Source organism: Scyliorhinus canicula, chromosome 13 (genome assembly GCF_902713615.1).
Source record: "Scyliorhinus canicula chromosome 13, sScyCan1.1, whole genome shotgun sequence".
NCBI classification, from domain to species: domain Eukaryota; kingdom Metazoa; phylum Chordata; class Chondrichthyes; order Carcharhiniformes; family Scyliorhinidae; genus Scyliorhinus; species Scyliorhinus canicula.
The window spans coordinates 42,760,759-42,781,265 of NC_052158.1; the positions used below are offsets into that span (position 1 = coordinate 42,760,759).

The 20,507-nt window shown below is 52.0% G+C and overlaps 1 protein-coding gene across 2 annotated transcripts in view; it reads left to right on the forward strand.

Moving 5' to 3' along the window:
• LOC119975904 (H-2 class II histocompatibility antigen, A-U alpha chain-like) overlaps positions 1-19,819 on the forward strand; it is a 75,372-nt gene extending 55,553 nt beyond the window's left edge. Inside the window, exons 4-6 of one of the 2 annotated variants that reach the window (XR_005462826.1) lie at positions 11,726-11,873; positions 19,467-19,595; positions 19,681-19,819. Coding sequence is in view for 1 of the 2 variants with exons in the window: in XM_038815840.1 (XP_038671768.1) it covers positions 11,726-11,871 (146 nt within the window). In the remaining variant the exon portion in view is untranslated. Of the gene's footprint in view, positions 1-11,725; positions 11,874-19,466 lie in introns of both variants that reach the window. The other variant, XM_038815840.1, reaches the window with a different exon arrangement.
• The last annotated feature ends 688 nt before the right edge of the window (positions 19,820-20,507 follow it).

The following is a 20,507-nucleotide window of genomic DNA, read 5'->3' on the forward strand; positions in this document are numbered from 1 at the left end:
GATTATTAAAGCCACAGTTTCGTTCACTACTCGCCTTGTGTTAACTGATGGCTCACCAATTTAATAAGCTAAACTTTTAAGATGAATTCATCACTCAAGCCTGATCGCCTGGAGCTGGATCCACAAGCAGTGGACGCCACTGCGACATTCGAGCACTGGCTAAGCTGCTTCAAAGCTTACCTCGGATCCTCCACCGAAGACGTCACTGACCTCCAAAAGCAGCAAATGCGCAACGCAAGTTTTCCTTCTTATCAGAGACGCCCCCTCGTATATGGAGGCAATAATGCTGCTGAAGGGACAGTAGGTAAAGGCAGTAAACGAGGTGTACGCCAGGCGCCTCCTTGTCACGAGGCGACAATGCCCCGGAGAATCACAAGCTGAATTCCTGCGTGCCTTGCGGGTACTCGGCTGGAACTGTGTTTGCCAGGCAATATCGGCTTCCCAACACACTGAGCTGCTGATCAAGGATGCCTACGTCGCGGGTATTAAATCCAATTACATTCGCCAGCGCTTGCTAGAAGGGGGTACACTCGGCCTCCCAGAGACAGTGCAGCTCTCGAACTCGCTAGAAGTGGCTTTCCAGAACATGGAGGACTACATCCCCGACCACGCGGCGCCCTCGGGGATGTCGTGGGCGCCGCCATCACCTGACTTGAGTGTGGCGCAAGCCTGTGCTGCACAGCAGCCCGCCAACTCCGGCAGCCCGAAAGGCTACCTTTGCAGCCAGGGTAAGCACCCCAGACACTGCTGTCCTGCACGGAATGCCATTTGCAATGGGTGTGGGAGGAAGGGCCACTTCGCCAAAGTCTGCCAGGCCCGACCTGTCCCTAATGTTCCTAGGTCCAGCAGCGCTGCCTGCTGCCTGTCGGGATCACCCCAATCTGCTGTGCCACTTGCCATGTGCGACCCGTGGGCGCCGCCATATTTGCTGCCATCTTTTATCCCACCCGCCACACACAATCCATGGGGGCCGCAATTTTGGAACCACCGCCGCCTCACGGTACCCCTGCTCACCCGGTCGTACGCTGGCCACCGCTACCTCCGGCCGGCCCACCCCCCCACCTTCCAAAGCTCGCCTCCATCACACTCAACCAGTCTCAACCTCATCATCTTACGAAATCCACAATGACCGTCCGGATCAAAGGGCACAAGACGGCATGCCTTTTCAACTCCGGGAGCACAGACAGCTTTATCCACACAGATACAGTAAGGTGCTGCTCCCTCCCAATTCTGCCCGCGACCCAGAAAATCCCCCCGGCTTCCGGATCACATTCCATAAAAATCCGGGAGTACCGTGTCACAACCCTTTCAGTACAGGGCGTAGAGTACACTAACTTTAAGCTCTATGTCCACCCCCATCTCTGCGCTGCCCTATTACTGGGGCTCGACTTTCAGTGCCACCTCCAAAGCCTTACCTTAAAGTTCAGTGGACCCCTGCCCCCCTCACCTTCTGTAGCATCGCGACCCTTAAGGTCGCCCCACCCTCGCTCTTCGCTCACCACACCCCGGATGTAAGCCGGTCGCCACTAGGAGCAGACAATACAGTGCCCAGGACAAGGCCTTTATCAGGTCGGAGTTCCAGTGACTCCTGCGAGAGGGGATCATTGAGACTAGTACCAGCCCCTGGAGAGCCCAAGTGGTGGTCGTCAAAACTGGGGAGAAGCACCGGATGGTCATCGACTAGAGTCAGACAATCAGCCGGTACACGCAGCTCGATGCATACCCACTTCCCTGCATATCTGACACAGTCAATCAGATTGCGCAGTACCGAGTCTTCTCCACTGTTGACATGAAGTCCGCGTACCACCAGCTTCCTATCCACCCGTAGGACCGCCAATACACTGCCTTTGAGGCAGATGGCCGCCTCTACCACTTCCTAAGGGTACCCTTCGGTGTCACCAATGGGGTCTCGGTCTTCCAAAGAGAAATGGACCGAATGGTTGACCAGTACGGGCTGCGGGCCACGTTCCCATACCTAGATGATGTCACCATCTGCGGCTATAACCAGCAGGACCATAACGCCTCACGGTAGCATGGTGGTTAGCATCAATGCTTCACAGCTCCAGGATCCCAGGTTCGATTCCGGCTTGGGTCACTGTCTGTGCAGAGCCTGCACGTTCTCCCCGTGTGTGCGTGGGTTTCCTCCGGGTGCTCCGGTTTCCTCCCACAGTCCAAAGATGTGCGGGTTAGGTGGATTGGCCATGCTAAATTGCCCGTAGTGGAAGGTTACTGGGGGGATTGTTGGGTTACGGGTATACGGATTACGTGGGTTTAAGTAGGGTGATCATTGCTCGGCACAACATCGAGGGCCGAAGGGCCTGTTCTGTGCTGTACTGTTCTATGTTCTATGACGCAAACCTCCGGCATTTCCTCCACACTGCTAAGCTCCTTTGCCTCACATACAATAAGGAGAAATGCTTTTTCCGCACAACCCGCCATGCCATTCTTGGCTACGTTGTGGAAAACGGAGTCCTAGTGCCCGCCCCCACCCGCATGCAACCCCTCCTGGAACTTCCTCTCCCCCACTGCCCCAAGGCCCTGAAGGGATGCCTGGGGTTCTTCTCTTATTATGCCCAATGGGTCTCCAATTATGCGGACAAGGCCCACCCACTCATTAAATCCATAATTTTTCCTCTGACGGCTGAAGCCCACCTGCTCTTCAACCGCATCAAGGCAGATATTGTCAAAGCTGCGATACACACTGTGGACGGGTCCATTCCATTCCAGGTGGAGAGCGATGCATCGGACTTTGCCTTGGCCGCTACCCTCAACCAGGCGGGCAGGCCCGTGGCTTTCTTCTCCCGTACCCTCCATGCCTCCGAAATTCGGCACTCCTCCATCGAAAAGGAAGCCCAAGCCATTGTGGAAGCTGTGCGACATTGGCGGCATTACCTGGCCAGCAGGCGATTCACTCTCCTCACTGACCAACGGTCGGTTGTCTTCATGTTTAATAATACACAGCAGGGCAAGATCAAGAATGACAAGATTCTGAGGTGGAGGATCAAACTCTCCACCTACAACTACGATATCTTGTACCGACCTGGGAAGCTCAATGAATCCCCAGATGCCCTATCCCGCGGTACATGTGCCAGCGCACAAGTAGACCGACTTCGGGCCCTCCACAATGACCTCTGTCACCCTGGGGTCACCCGGCTTTTCCACTTCATCAAGGCTCACAACCTGCCTTACTCCATCAAGGAGGTCAGGGCCATGACCAGGGACTGCCAGGTCTGCGCGCAGTGCAGACTTCTATCGGCCAGACAGAGCACATCTGGTAAAGGCCTCCTGCCCTTTGAGCGTCTTAGTATCGACTTCAAAGGGCCCCTCCCCTCCACTAACCGTGTATTTCCTCAACGTTGTTGACGAGTATTCACAATTCCAGGAAGATCCTGGATTTCATTTCTTTTCATCCACACTGAAAAGGAAAAAAAAAGGAAAATTAGCACCTTTATTCAAGAAAGGAGGGATAAGCGGAAATCTAAAAGCCCTTTAGCCTAGCAACTATCATAGGGAAATTGCAAGAATCCATTATTATTAAGGTTAAAGCAGGAACGTTAGGCATTCATAAAGGGATCAGACACCGTGAGCATGATTTTGTGAAAGGGAAATTGGTTGTTAAAGTTCTTTGAGGAATTAACAAGCAAGGTGGATAAAGGGGAACCTGTAGATGTTGAATACTTGGATTAACAAATGGCATTTGATAAGTATCACATCAAAGGTTGCTACACAAAATAAGATCTCATTGTGTGGAGGGTACCATATTAGTATGGATAGAGGCAACAGCATGTAGGTATAAATGGGTCATTTCCAGGTTGACCAGCTGTAACCAGTGGAGTGCTATGGGGATCAGTGCTGGGTTGCAACTATTTAGAATCTACAATGACTTGGGTGAAGGGACTAGGTGTATGCAAGCTAAATTTTATCAATGACACCAGGATAGGTAAGAAAGTAAGTTCTCAAGAGGAGTTGAGAGTCTGCACACTGATATAAATGGTTTAAATGGGTGGGTAAACATTTGGCAGATGTAGAATAATGTGGGAAAATGTGAACTGCCCACTTTGGCAGGAACAGACACACTGTTGAAGTGGAGAGAGATCGCAGAACTCAGTGGTACAGAAGGATCTGGGTGTCCTGGTACAGGAATCACAAAAGGTTAGTCTGTGGGTACAGCAAATGATTAGGAAGGCTAATGGAGTGTTGATGTTTATTGTGATGGAGATGGAATATAAAAGTAGGATGCTTTACTGTAAATGTACAGGGTCTTGGTGAGACCACATCTGGGATACAAGTTTTGGTCTCCGTTTCAAAAAGTTTATAATTGTGTTCAAAGCAGTTCAGAGGAAGTTCACTAGACTCATTCCTGGATGAAGAGCTTATCCTCTGAAGAAAGGTTGGACAGGTTGGGCCCACTGGAGTTTAGAAGAATGAGACGTGATCTTATTCAAATATTTAGGATTCTCAGGGGACTTGATAGGGTCAATATTGTAAGAGTTTCATAGAAGACGCCTGTTAGCGGGAGAGGATTTCAAAGAAATCACTCAATGCCCAGGGCTGCTGATCCTCTCATCAAACGGTTTATTTTGCTGACGGGGAGACGGTGTCTATTAAATTCCCAGACCGTCTCTCCACCGAACAAAGGAAAACATCCATTCTTATACAATTTTCAAAACAGCTACACGGTCCAATCATCTTGGTTATAGATTGCATACATTAGTTATATATCCAATTCAGTTTGACATTGCGTAAAGTGGGTTGGCCCCTTACAAGCCCCTGACTTCATGAAGAAGTCGCTCATGCTAACTGTTAAAAGTTATCTCTCTTACGTGCACTGTGACGTTGATCTGGCGAGGATGAACAATGGTCCGTTTTTTGTGGACATTGTTTATCACTCCTCTGTGATGCCTCCCTGGCCTCTCATGTATGTTTCAATCATTATTGTCTCCCTGATTATCGCTGCTGTCTGTAATTAAATTATGTTATTTATACCAGTTTGCAACTTAACCCAGCTAATGGCTGTTCAGGAAGGCGGCTAATTCAGCTGAAAGCCATTTTGAGTCTTTGATAACTCAGCTAACAGCCATTTTGTGTAACTTCTTTTTAATTGTATGTCTGTCCTTTCTGACATTAATAATTCTTAGGTTACCAAAGAACACACATTGTTTATACACTATCTATTCCCACAAATTGTCTCTTATACAGGCATCTAAGCCAATGGGTCCCTTTTGTCTAAAAACCGTCTTTCTAAACCTGGCTTCCAACACTCCCTACAGTGCAGAAGGAGGCCATTTGGTCCATCGAGTCTGCACCGACTCTCTGAAAGAGCACCGTAACCCTCCCTCCCCATCCCCATAACTACAGCTAACCCTTGGGCACTAAGGGGCAATTTATCATGGCCAATCCACCTAACCTGCAAATCTTTGGACTGTGGGAGGACCGGAGAACCCGGAGGAAACCCACGCAGACATGGGGAGAACATGCAGACTCCACACAGACAGTGACCCAGGCCGGCATTGAACCCAGGTCCATGGCGCTGTGAGGCAGCAGTGCCACCATGCCAAGGATGTTTCCTCTGGTGGGAGACACCAGAACCTGTGGAGAGAATATCAAAACAATAGGTCGACTGTTTAAGACAGCGATAAGGAATTTTGTTTTTCTCAAAGGGTTTCTAGGATGTGAACTTCTCCATAAAGCATTGGAGGCTCAGTCACTAAATATAATAAAGGCAGAGGTAGGCTGAATTTTCAGAGACTGGGGAGCAGGGGGTGAAGGAGTCAAGTAGAAAAGTGGAGTTGAGATCACATCTTGATCAGCAATGATCTTATTGAATGATAGAGCAGGCTCAAATGGCTGAATGGCCACTCCTCCTAGGTTCGATGTTCCTATTTCAGTGGCTTGGAAAAGGTGCCGAGGAGATTTACTGGAGTCCAAAGACTTGAACCATGTGAAGTGGAGAAACTGGTTGTTTTTCTTCAGTCTCAGAACAGGGAAAGTTAAGAGAAGCTGAGAATGATGATAGACTACAGGCGATCCTCTGGCCTCCCGTGACATGTTTCATGGCGGCGAGAGGCGGCCCATCATTGGCCGGCAGGGGGACGTCAATGGGATTTCCCATTGAACCCACCCGATGCCGCTGGGAAACCCGCAGCGAGGGTGTGCCATTGGTGGGACTGGAAGATCCCGCCGGGATGAACAGCCGGAAGATTTCACCCCAGACCCCAGATATATAGAAACTGTTTCCAATAGCAACAGGTTTGGTAGTCAGAGGATACAGATTTGGAAAAATTAACAAAAGAACCAGAGAGGCGGGAGAAATGTTTTTGAACACAAGTTGTTCTGAAAGAGTGCAGTCAGTAGATCAAACCATCAAGACCATTGGACAGGTAGTTGAAGGGGAAATAATGCAGAGCTCTGGGTAAAGAGAAGGGGATTGGGATTAACTGGACAGCTCTTTCAAACAGGCAGCAATGGTATAATTGGTCAAATGGCTGCCTTCTCTGCTCTGATTCTGTGAGTATCTCACATCACTGCTCGTAACTAGTTTCCCATCCGTAGCTCCATCCCAGTGAGCTCACACTGTCCTTTCTGTATGTATCCCTTCTCTGCAGATAGTGCTGTTCATGATAATAATAATCACTTATTGTCACCAGTAGGCTTCAATGAAGTTACTGTGAAAAGCCCCTAGTCGCCACATTCCGGCGCCTGTTTGGGGAAGCTGGTACGGTCATTGTGGCCATATTAATATTGGATTGGATTTGTTTATTGTCACGTGTACCGTGGTACAGTGAAAAGTATTTTTCTGCAAGCAGCTCAACAGATAATTATATTGTGTATAAATTTATCACCAGCAGTAACTTTTGGATCTTTGAGTGTGTGGCTGTGACACTGTGAATGTAGTACAAGCTTTACGGACAATAGTGACTGATGTGTTAGGCAGGTTGGGGTACATGGGAAGGTGTCGATAGTGCAGATACATGGCAAACAAAGCAATATTTACAGAGGTTAAATCGATGAGAATTCAGTCACAAAATGTACAAAGTTCAGTCTACAGATTCAGTCTTTGTGGTGGGCGACGAATTCTTGTTGATCGCCGCAGAGGTGGATCAGGAGCCGCCTGCACGTGGATAGGTGGGATCGCTGCCATCGCAGTGGTCACGTGGGCAGCAGAATTGCTGGTAGATCGGTGGCCTCGTGGTAGGGTACGTCCGGAGGAGGCATTGTAGGCGGCGGGGCACTTGGTCAGGTAGTGGGAGTGGAACTCTTCGCAATGCCCGTCTGCTGCGCCATTGCAGGGAGCCATCAGCCATGCGGACAAGGAAAGATCTTGGGGCCACTTGTTTGATAACAACAGCTAGGCTGACCAGCCGCCCTCAGGCAACTGGACCGAACATGATCAGTTGGGGCCTGTTCGGGTAGATCCGTGGCATGAGCATCGTATGTGGCCTTCCGTTGGGACCGTGACTGCTGCATTTTCTGTAAGACTGTGAGGTGGTCAAGGTCTGGAACATGGATGGCTGGAACTGTGGTCCTCAGAGTGCGATTCATGAGCATCTGCGCTGGAGGCAACCCAGTCTACAGTGGGGTTGCCCTGTATGCCAGCTTCGCCAGGTTGGAGTCGGAGCCTGAGCCTGCAGCTTTGCTTGACAATATGGACCCCTTTCTCGGCCTTCCTGTTTGACTGCGGGTAGTGGGGACTGGAGTGAGAAGTTGTAGGACTGTGTAAAATCAGACCCTTCCCGGCTGTAAAAGCAAGGACCATTGTCGCTCATCACCGTGAGTGGTATCCCATGCCTGGTGAACGTTTCTTTGCAGGTTTTGATTACCGCCTTCGACGTGAGGTCGGACAGTTTCACCACTTCTGGGTAACTGGAGAAGTAGTTGACCAGGAATACGTAGTCACGCCCATTGGCGTGGAAAAGGTCGACACCTACTTTGGACCACGGAGAGGTCACTATCTCGTGCTGTTGCAGCGTTTCCTTGGGTTGAGCTGGTTGAAACTTCTGACAGTAGGGCAGTTGAGGACTGTGTTGGCAATGTCCTGGCTAATGCCCGGTCAATAGACCGCCTCCCGAGCTCTGCGTCGGCATTTCTCGACCCCAAGGTGACCCTCATGAGGTTGGCCCAGCACCATAGCCCGCATACTCTGAGGAATTACGATCCTGTCGAATTTCAGAAGGATTTCCTCCACCACCGTCAGGTCATCTTTTACATGATAGAACTGGGGACATTATCCCTTCTGCCAGCTGTTGGTAAGGTGCTGCATCACACGCTGCAGCAGAGGATCCTTGGCCGTCTCCTCACGAATTTGGACCACCCCTTTGTCAGAGGCTGGGAGTTGGTGGCACACAATTGCACTTGCACTTCTATGTGGCAGATGAAGTCGCCTTGTTCACACGGTGTGGTGATGGACCTGGATAGGGCATCTGCAATGATCCGCTCTTTGCCTGGCATGTAGACAAGTTCGAAGTCGTAGCGGCGGAGTCGAAGAAGAATTCGCTGTAGCCAAGGTGTCATGTAATTTAAATCCTTCTGGATTAGTGGACTGGAGGCGTGTGGTCCGTTTCTACCGTGAATTTCGGTAGGCCGTAGACGTAGTCATGAAACTTGACTATTCCTGTCAGGAGACCCAGACACTCCTCCTCAATCTGAGCGTACCGTTGCTCAGTGGGCGTCATAGCCCTGGGAGCATATGCCACTGGAGCCCAGGAAGAGGAGTCATCTCACTGGAGGAGCATCGCCCCAATGCCGTCCTGGCTTTCATCAGTTGATCTCTTGGTTTCCTTGGTTGGGTCGAAGAACGCTAGAACTGGGGCTGTGGTGAGCTTTGCCTTTAGCTCACACCATCCCTCTTCATGCGTGGGCAGCCACTGGAATTCCGTTGACTTCTTGACGAGATGGCGGAGGGCCGTGGTGTGGGATGCCATATTGGGAATGAATTTCCTGAGGAGGTTGACCATCCCGAGGAAGCAGAGGACCGCCTTCTTGTCCTCATGGTGTTGATCGCCGAGACCTTGTCAGCATGAGATGTGGTCACCTAGAAACTTGATATCCGATTGATCAAATGAGCACTTGGCCCTGTTGAGCTGGAGACCATGTTCATGGATTCGCTGGAATACCTTCCTGAGGTGAGCGATGTGTTCCTGGGGCGTTGTGGACCAGATAATCACGTCGTCCAGGTATACTCGCACCCCTTCGATGCCCTCTTATCATCTGCTCCATGATGCGGTGAAACACTTCGGAGGCAGATACGATACCAAAAGGTATCCGGTTGTAGCCATAGCGACCGAACGGGGTGTTGAACGTGCACAGCTTGCGACTGGACGCATCCAGCGGTATTTGCCAAAAACCCTTGGAGGCGTCCAGCTTAGTAAAGAATTTGGCATGAGCCATGTCACTAGTCTACTCTTCTCGTTTTGGTATCGGATAATGCTCCCGCATGATGTTGCGGTTTAGATCCTCAGGGTCAATGCAAATGCGAAGCACCCCTGACGGTTTCTTTACACAGACCATGGAGCTGACCCAGTCTGTTAGCTCTGTGACCTTCGATATGATGCCCTGGTCTTGGAGGTCCTGTAATTGCTTCTTCAGACGATCCTTGAGGGGTACCAGCACCCGGCAAGGTACATGAATTACAGGGGTGGAGTTCGGCTTGAGCAGGATTTTATATTGGTATGGGAGTGTGTCCATTCCATCGAATACGCTGTGGTACTGCGTGATAATATCATCTATGTCTGCTTGCAAGTTTCCATCAGGCGAGGCCGTCGCCGGTGATGATGACATGGTGTGGACTCGCTGAACCAGGTTCAGGAGCTTGCAGGCTCGAGCACCGAGCAGGGACGCTCTGTCAGGCCCGACAGATTTCAAACCGCAATGTTGCCTTGATCGCCTTGTTGGATACCCCTAGTTGACACGAGCCACTGGCAGCTATGGCATTGCTATTGTAGTCAAGGAGCTGGCAGGCCGTTGGAAGAATGCTTGGTCTAGCGCGGATGGTGTTGAGGTCGGATTTTGAGATGAGGTTCGCAGATGCGCCGGTGTCTAGTTTAAATCAGATGCGAGCCTTGTTAACTTTGAGGACAGCACACCACTCGTCGTCGGGATCCACACTGAGGATCGAGAGGCGTTGCGCCGTTGTGGTGGAAGGCAGCGCATGTGTAGTTATGATGCCCACCCGATATGAAAACTTGAGGCACTCAGTATCAGGGTCAGTTGGGCTGTTGGGATCGGAATCTGGCATGTATTGTATTGAGCGGACACTTCTGCGCCGCAGCTGGGATCGCTGGCTGCTGAGCGGTGGAGCAGATCTCCAAAGGGCTGCGTAGTGGCCAATCTTGCCACACTGGAGACACCAGCGTCCTATTGCCGGACATTGCCGCTTTAAGTGGGGGGAGCCACAATTCAGACATGTCATGACGCCGACGTCAGCGTGTTCCGTGTGCCATCGCTCATGCGCAGTGCGGTCGGTCGACGTACGTCATCCATTCGGTCTCATCATCCACTCTGTCGTGGTGCTCATGCGCAGGGACCCAGGAAAAGCACGCAAAACGGCCACTCTCCTCGATGCTCAGGCCTTGCATTTGTGCAATGGCCTGCACCCCTTCCGCCTCATGGGAGGCCAGCTTTGCAGTTTCTGATGTGGGAGTAATGATTCTTAGCATGCTCATGGGCAACGCACGTCTCGATAGCGACAGGGAGGGTCAACTGTTTGACTTTCAGGAGCTGCTGCCGAAGGGAGTCGGAGTGGACTCCAAAAACGATCTGATCCTGGATCATGGAATCAGCCGTCGAGTCATAGTTACATGACTGCGCTAGGATGCGGAGATGGGTCAAGAAGGACTGAAAAGGTTCATCCTTACCCTGAAGCCTCTGCTGGAAAACGTACCATTCAAAGCTCTCATTCACCTCAATGTCGCAGTGGCTGTCGAACTTCAGCAGGACTGTTTTGAATTTTGTTTTGTCTTCGCCGTCAGCGAACGTAAGGGAGTTGTAGATGTGGATGGTGTGGTCCCCCGCGTTGGAGATAAATAGCGCGATCTTCCTGGGATCCGATGCTGCTTCGAGGTGGGAGGCCTCGATGTACAAGAGGAACTTTTGCTTGAAGATTTTCCAATTGGCGGCGAGGTTGCCAGAGGTGCGGAGCTGCGGAAGAGGCTGGATGTTTTCCATTTCACCGGATGGCTGTTTGCTGGTCAATGCTGATTCACTCGAGGTAGGTCCGTCAAGATCAGTATCACTCTGGTACCATGATGTGACAGGCAGGTTGGTTTGATGTGGACTGCATTCGATGCAGGGAAGCTAGAAACAGACGTCTAACACTGGAGAAGATCCAATACTGTTTTATTCAACGATAGAACTGATATACATATTCAGTATATGGGTCGACACTAAACTGAACTGACTGGAGACCTTGTAGTAGCCTGACCAGACTTACTAGCTACCACATGGTGTTTGCCAGCTCGTGGACTCTGACTGTCTCAGAGGCTGGGTCCAGAGAGAGTGGGAAACCCAGTGCCCTCTGGCTTTATAGTGGTAGTGTCCTGTCTGGTGATTGGCTGCACTGTGTTGTGTGCTTACTGGTCATCCTGTCTGTCAATGATTATATACATGAGTGGATATTATGACAGCGACCAGTAAATATCCAAATTGTTGATGCATTTGCTTGGTGAGTGAGACTCTCGACCAGTGTGTTCACCTTGTGTTTCACTGTGAGATTCTCATTCCTTTACAGAACCTGAAGTTCCTGAGGAAAAGTCTGGTCACGGGACAGTAATCTGTGCTCTGGGACTCACTCTGGGAATCATCAGTGCTGTTGTAGGGATCATCCTACTGATCAAAGAGAGACAGAGGCTGCAAGCTCAGCAACACGGCATCTAGGCGTAAGTACAGGGTACATAATCCGTGTGTATTATTAACATTCCCGAAAGTGAGTTTCAGCCAAGGTCCCTTCTCCTGATTGCTTATTGCTGAACCCCTGCAACAATCTAAACAGATATGGACAGGATTGGGCTTGGCTGTTTTACTCTGTCAACATTTACACAGGAAGAACCCTCACTTAGATGAACTGCAGGATGGGATCACTCAATAGCTGGTACCTTCAGGAAGGGAGACACACGCACCGTCAGACATTACTTTGCAGTTACATTTTAAGACTGCAATAAAACAACTAGCTTCAAAACATTTCAAGCCATTCTCCTGAACACATTCATTGACACTGGTATTGGCCATCTATTCGCCCTTATAAATTCAGTTTTATATTCTACATCTTATGGAAATACCCTCAGAAGAAGAATAATATTACAGATGGGTTGTACACAATAGACAAACAGTGGGAAGGCAATAGAGGATCAAATTGGATACAAATTACAGAAAGATTCAAGATCTCAAGAAGGTGATAGGGCATTTCCATTACTTTAATGCAGAGTTTTCCAAACTGTCTTCTGTGGAACTCAAACAGGTTCCAGGGTAGGTCCTGCTGTTTAAAATGTTTTAAAATGCTGACTTCCAGCTTGACCAATCGGAGAAAGTTGCTTTGTTTTGTTGGACTCACGGGCTCACTGATTAGCCTATCAGCAACCAATTAACTGCAAAGCCAGCCTCTGATTGGAAAAGCTGAAAAGAGGCAGGTGAGATGCAGGGAGGGAGCGAGGCTCGAGAGAGGGGGAGGAGGGCACGAGAGAGGGGGAGGAGGGCACGAGAGAGGGGGAGGAGGGCACGAGAGAGGGGGAGGAGGGCACGAGAGGGGGAGGAGGGCACGAGAGAGGGGGAGGGGGGCACGAGAGAGGGGGAGGAGGGCACGAGAGAGGGGGAGGAGGGCACGAGAGAGGGGGAGGAGGGCACGAGAGGGGGAGGAGGGCACGAGAGAGGGGGAGGGGGGCACGAGAGAGGGGGAGGAGGGCACGAGAGGGGGAGGGGGGCACGAGAGAGGGGGAGGAGGGCACGAGAGAGGGGGAGGAGGGCACAAGAGAGGGGAGGAGGGGCTTGAGGGGGAGGGGGGCACGAGAGAGGGGGAGGGGGCTTGAGAGGAGGCTCGAGAGGGGTAGGGGGGCTTGAGAGGAAGCTCGAGAGGGGAAGGGGAGCTCAAGGGGGGAGGGGGCTTGAGAGGAGGAAAGGGGAGGGGCCTCAAGAGGGGGAGGGGGCTTGAGAGGGGGCTCGAGGGAGAAGAGGGAATCGAGGGGGTGAGGGGGCTTGAGAGAGGGGGAGGAGGGCACGGGGGAGGGGGGCTTGAGGGGGAGGAGGGCACAGGGAGGGGGGCTTGAGAGTGGGAGGGGGGCTCGAGAGGAGGAAAGGGGGAGTCGCCTCGGGAGGGGGGTTCGAGAGAGGGGGAGGGGGGTGCGAGAGAGGGGGAGGGCGGCTCGAGAGGGGGGAAGGGGCTCGAGAGGGGTTCGAGAGGGGGAGGGGGGTTCGAGAGGGGGAGGGGGGCCATGAGAGGGGGAGGGGGGCGTGAGGGGGGAGGGTACCTCGAGAGGGGGAGGGGACTCAAGGGGGAAGATGAGGAGGGGGGCTTGAGAGGGGGAGGAAGGCTCGAGAGGAGGGGAGGGAGGGGAAGCGGAGGATTGGGAGGGGGAGCGTGTGCTCGGGAGGGAGAGCGGGGCCTCGGGAGGGGGAGGGGAGCTCGAGAGAGTAGCAGGTGCTTGGGAGAGCAGGAATAGGGGCTCGAGAGGGGTAGCGGGGGCTCAAGGGGGTGACCGGGGCTGGGGCCGGGGAGCGGAGGCTCAGGACGGGGAAGGGGGACTCGAGGATGGGACAGGGCTCGGGAGGGACGGGGGAAGGGAGGGGGAGCGGGGGCTCGGGAGGGGGAGCGGGGGCTCGGGAGAGGGCTGGGGAAGGGGCTCTGGGGGCTGGGGAAGGGGACCGGGGGCTCGGGAGGGGGAGTGGGGGCTCGAGAGGGGGCTGGGGAAGGGGAGAGGGTGCTGGGGAGGGGGAGCGTGGGCTGGGGCTCTGGGGGCTCGAGGGGGGGAGGGGGGCTCGCGAGGGGGAGGGGGTGTTCCCGAGGGGGAGGGGTGCTCGAGAGGGGGAGGGGTGCTCGAGAGGGGGAGGGGTGCTCAAGAGGGGGAGGGGTGCTCGAGAGGGGGAGGGGTGCCCGAGAGAGGGGGAGGGGTGCCCGAGAGAGGGGGAGGGGGTTCGAGAGAGAGGGAGTGGGTTCGAGAGAGGGGGAGGGGGCACGGGTGGGGGAGGAGGGCTCGAGGAGGGGAGGGGGGGCTCCAGAGAGAGAGAGAGAGGGAGGGCTTGGGGGGGGAGGGGACCTTGAGAGAGGGAGGGCTTGGGGGGGGAGGGGACCTCGAGAGGGTAAGGGGCTTGAGAGAGGGAGGGGGCTCGAGGGGGAAGATGAGGAGGGGGGCTCGAGAGGGGGAGGGTGGCTTGAGAGTGGGACAGGGCTTGAGGGAGGAGGAGCTGGAGGGGGGGAGGGGCGGGCGGGAGGAGAGAGGGGGGACTGAGGGGAAGCGGAGGATTGGGAGGGGGAGCGGGTGCTCGGGAGGGGGAGGGGGGACTGGAGGTGTGGGACAGGGCTCGGGAGGGGAGGAGGGAGGTGGGAAGGGAGGGGAAGCGAGGGCTCAGGCAGGGGAGCGGGGTTTCAGGAGGGGGAGGGGAGGTCAGGAGGGGGTGCGGGGCTCGGGAGGGGGAGCGGGGGCTCGGGATGGGGAGCGGGGTTTCAGGAGGGGGAGCGGGGGCTCGGGAGAGGGGGCTGGGAGCTCAGGAGCGGGGACTCGGGAGAGGGGGCTGGGGGCTCGGGAGGGGGAGCAGGGGAGTGCCTTCCTAACCCCAGACAGGGGTTCTATCCCCTCCCCAAAATCCACAAACTGGATTGTCCTGGTTTGCCCATCATGTCAGCCTATTCCTGCCCACCACAATCTTGAATCCATACTGTCGCTACTTACCCAGTTCATTCCCACCGACATCCGTGATTCCTCCAATGTCCTGCATCATATCAACAACTTCCAGTTCCCCGGCCCCAACCCCCTCCTCTTTAGAATGGATGTCCAATCCCTCTATTCCTCCGTTCCCCACCAGGATGGCCTGAGGACTCTCCACTTCTTCCTCGAACAGAGGCCCGAACAATCGCCATCCACCAACACTCTCCTCCGACTGCCTGAACTTGTCCTCACACTCAACAATTTCTCCTTTAACATGTCTCATTTCCTCCAAACCAAAGGTTTACCTACATGGGTTCCAGTTTTTCCGGTCTCTTTATGTATTATGTGGAACATTCCATGTTCAAGCCCCATTCCGGCCCCCATCCACAACTCTTTTATCGGTACATCAACATTCCTGCTTCACGTTCTTGGCTGGACAAATTTCCATCCCTCTATCACCTTCACATTGTCCATCTCCGAATCTTCCCTTCCCTTCCTTGGCCTCTCTATCTCCATTTCTGGGGATAAACTGCGCTCTAGTATCCATTACAAACTCACTGAATCCCACAGTTACCTCAACTACAGCTATTCACACCCCACATCCTGGCAGGACTCCATCCCATTCTCAATTCCGCCGCATCTGTTCTGTCGATTCCACTTTCCAAAACGGTGCTGCTGACATGTCTTCATTCTTCCTTCATGGTGGTTTCCAATCCATTGCAGTCGACAGAGCCCTCAACCCTGTCTGACCCATCTCCCCCACCTCTGCTCTCACCCCCTCTCCCCCACCTCTGCTCTCACCCCCTCTCCTCCCTCCCAGCACCAGGATAGGCTCCTTCTTGTCCTCACTTTTCACCCCACCAGCCTCCCCATTCAAAGAATCATCCTCCGCCAGTTCCTCTAACTCCGGCATGATGCCATCACCAAACACTCTTCCCCTCAATCCCCCGTCAGCATTCTGCAAGGACATCCTCCAGGACATTCTGTCCTCAGTCACCCCCAACACCTCAGCCTCTTCCCACGTCACCTTCCTATGCAATCACAGAAGGTGTAACACCTGTGCCTTTACCTCCTCCATCCAAAGGCCTGAACACTCTTTTCAAGTGAGGCAGCATTTCATGCCACCTCCTCCAATCTGGTCTATTGTATTCGCTGCTTCCAAAGGACCGATTTGCAGAACACCTCCAGTCCGTCTACATGCAGGACCCAGACCTTCCTGTTGCTTGCCATTTCACTCACTGTCCTGCTCTCACATCCACATGTCCATCCTTGACCTGCTGCCATGTTCCAGTGAAGCCCAGCACAAACTGGAGGAACAGCACCTCACTTTCCAATTAGGTACGTCACAGCCTTCCGAACTTCACACTAAGCTCAGCAAATTCATACTGTGAACTCTCTCCTCCACCTTTGCCCTAGTTTTATTTCTTTTATTTTAATAAACATTTTATTGAGGATTGTTTTGGCATTGCAACAGCAGCAATATAAACAATGTACATAAAAATATAAACATAGTGCAAATATCACCTCCCTCCCCCACAGGTCCCACCATTAATTAACCCCCTAATCTGTGCTAACCTAACCCCCCCCTTCTGCTGACGATTAATTCTCTGCGAAGAAGTCGATGAATGGTTGCCACCTCCGGACGAACCCTAACAGTGACCCTCTCAAGGCGAACTTAATTTTCTGGCAGAGAAAGCCGGCCATGTCCGATAGCCAGGTCTCCGACTTTGGGGGCTTTGAGTCCCTCCAAGCTAATAATATCCGTCTCCGGGCTACCAGGGAAGCAAAGGCCAGAACGTCTGCCTCTTTCTCCTCCTGGATTCCCGGATCCTGTGAAACCCCGAAAATGGCCACCTCTCGACTCAATGGCACCTTCGTATTTAATACCTTGGACATGACGTCAGCAAACCCCTGCCAAAATCCCCTCAGCTTTGGACATGCCCAGAACATATTGACATGGTTCGCTGGTCCTCCCGCACATTTTGCGCACCTGTCTTCCACCCCAAAGAATCTGCTCATCCGGGTCACTGTGCAGTCGCGGTGACTCTGGTGTTGGGCAGTGTAGACTTCTGAAGCTAACATATGCCACCAACACTGAAGAAGGTTTAACACTATTTTATTAACTACTTATAAAATAATAGACATACGATAACTGTGGGTTTACACGATGCTAGGGCAGCATGGTAGCATTGTGGATAGCACAATTGCTTCACAGCTCCAGGGTCCCAGGTTCGATTCCGGCTTGGGTCACTGTCTGTGCGGAGTATGCACATCCTCCCCGTGTGTGCGTGGGTTTCCTCCGGGTGCTCCAGTTTCCTCCCACAGTCACAATGATGTGCAGGTTAGGTGGATTGGCCTTGATAAATTGCCCTTAGTATCCAAAATTGCCCTTAGTGTTGGGTGGGGTTACTGGGTTATGGGGATAGGGTGGAGGTGTTGACCTTGGGTAGGGTGCTCTTTGCAAGAGCCAGTGCAGACTCGATGGGCCGAATGGCCTCCTTCTGCACTGTAAATTCTATGATAATCTATGATAGTTTAACTAGAGACCTGTGCCTGTCCGAACCAGTTGAATCACTCAGCATGTGGTGAGAGTCTGTACTGTACTTGATGAGCTCTTGTGCTTCTGAGAGGCAGCATCCAGAATGAGCGGGAACAGTGATGCCCTCTGCCTTTATAGTGAGTGTGTTCTAACTGATGATTGGCTGCGGTGTTTGTGCATGTTGATTGGTCCTAGTGTATGTCCATCAGTGTGTGTCTGCACCATGATATACTGGTGTATATTATGACAGACTCCACTCAATGCATCCGCCCAGAGGCCCTCCTCTATCTCTCCCCTCAGCTCCTCCTCCCACTTTCGCTTCAGCTCCTCGGTCTGCGCCTCCTCTGATCCCATAAGCTCCTTATAAATGTCAGAAACACTCCCCTCACCTATCCATCCTCTAGAAACCACCCTATCCTGAATCCCCCTTAACGGCAGGAGTGGGAAGGTTGATACCTGTCTACGCAGAAAGTCCCGCACCTTGAAATTTGTTTCCCCCCACCAATGCAAGCTTCTCTTCCAGTGCCCTCGTAGTCGGAAAGTTCCCCTCTATAAACAAGTCCCCCATCCTCTCAGTCCCCGCTCTCCGCCATATTCGGAACTCTCCGTCCATCCTCCTTGCAACAAACCGGTGATTATCGCATATTGGGGACCAGACTGATGCTCCCACATGTCTCCTCGATTGCCCCCAGACTCTCAAGGCCGGCACCACCATGGGACTGGTGGAGTACCGCGCTGGCGGGAACGGCAAAGGCGCGGTCATCAGCGCCTCCAAACTTGTGCCCAAGCAAGAAGCCGCCTCCATATGCACCCATGCCGACCCCCCACCAGCCACTTCCTAACCATGGCTATATTAGCCGCCCAGTAATAATTGCTAAAGTTCGGCAGCGCCACCCTGCCCTCTCTCCGACTTCGCTCGAGCATTACCCTCCTCACTCGCGGGGACTTGCCCCCCCCATACGAAGCCCGCGATAACTTTATTGACCCGCTTAAAAAAGGAATGAAGATGGGGAGACATTGAAATACAAACAGGAATCATTTTCACCATTTGGACTCTGCCAGCTAGAGACAACGGGGACACGCGCCCCATCGCCAGAAATTATCTTTCATCTGATCCACCAACCGGCCAAGTTCAATTTATGTAGCAGTCCCAATCCCGCACCACTTGGAAACCTAGGAACCTGAAACTGTTCCCTACCACTCTAAAAGGCAGTTCCCCCAGTTGCCCCTCCTGACCCCTCGCCTGGACCACAAACATCTCACTCTTCCCCATATTAAGCTTCTACCCCAAAACCTGCCGAATTCCCCTAAAATTCCCATGATTTCTTCCATCCCGTCAATTGGATCCAAAACATACAGAAGCAGGTTGTCCGCATACAGCGAGACTCTGTACTCCACCCCCCCCCCCCCCCCCCCCCCCCCCCGGACCAGCCCCTTCCAGCCCCGTGAGGCCCTCAGAGCAATTGCCAGCGGCTCTATAACCAGCGCAAACAGCAGCGGGGAGAGGGGGCATCCCTGTCTCGTCCCCCAATGCAGTCTAAAATAGTCCAAAGTCGTCCTGTCCATCAGTACACTTGCCACAAGAGCCTGGTACAGCAACCTGACCCAGTCAATAAAGCCCCTCCCAAATCTGAACCACTCCAGAACCTCCCAGTTTTATTTCTATCAATTTATTTTCATTTCTTCCATCAATCTGGTTTTCCCTCACTCAGGGGCTTGGTGCCATTTCCTAACATACAAACTGCAGAAGTGCTGAAACAGAGAAATTACTATTTTGATCATTCCATTTTTGGTCTGGTTGACTACACTCAAAGAGGACACCTCCCTCCCAGGTTAGTAAACCACAGTCTAGTTTACCAGAGTTGGATTGCAGATTCTAAACCTTTCCATTGTGATATTAACAATAGATGGTGGTTTGCCTATTGTAGGTGTTCATGTTGCTCAGATAGATTTTATCATTGGTATTTATTTACATCCATATCTAAACACATTCTAGAACAATTCCAAGTTGCTGATTGGGAAATTGTGCAGCTAATGAGATAAGAAATTAATTTGATGTATTGATCTTTTCAATTTAGGTGGACGGCAGAAAAAGCTTAGCCACACCGTGAACCCATCGCTGTCGCACTGTCCTTTTGCTGCACTGGGAACCTCTCAACTCTGCACTGTGACCTCTCAACTCTGCACTGTGACCTCTCAACTCTGCACTGTGACCTCTCAACTCTGCACAGTGTCCTCTCAACTCTGCACAGTGTCCTCTCTACTCTGCACTGTGAACCTCTCAACTCTGCGCTGTGTCCTCTTGTCACTTCTTGTGAAGCTGCCGCAAACTGAAACTAATTTCTGAGCTCATGGAGCATTGATTTATTCTTGATACAATTATGTCTTGGAATTCATGATAATTATTAAAGTTGAAGTTATTTGTTGGAAATATTCTATGTCTATGTCTATGTCTATATCTCCTGTTCTTGTGCCATATTAAGATGTTTCTAGTGTCACAGATTTAATTAAAACCTGTACAGCGTCATAAAAAACTTGTTTTTTTGTTGGAGTTGTACTTCCACCATTTCATCTCAATGATCACTTCACTGCATTCTGCTTAATGGGCTCTGAAGGATAACAAAGCCCTGCTGGATAATGGAGTTTCCTCTCCCTCAAGGCCAATGTTAACTCAGAGTGGCAATCCAGGCTGGTGATGAGATGAACACAAACCCACCCCTGCCCCACTCCTGCCTGAGAACCTCAGCAGCACGAAGCCCAAAACACATTGCCTGTTGTCCCAAAACTGTTGGGAAATGGAATGAAAGCCATCAACAGGCTATTGGCTGAGACAAAAGGTACCCACCCCTCAACTAAGTCACAGGGTGGGGGTTTAGGGAGGGGCTTTGTAGTAAAAGGGTCTGTCATATAAAGTACTAATGTGGGACTACACACAAAGTGATATGAGAGAAAACATGACACACACCTTAGACAGAGCTGTGTGTAGAAACAAGCCCGGAAAAATCACCTAGCTTTGCTCTTTCCTGTACCTTTGTACATAATTTCCAGTCGATAATAAATAATACTGCTAAATAACCCAAGACTAAAAATATTTATCACCTACCAAACTACACGCAACA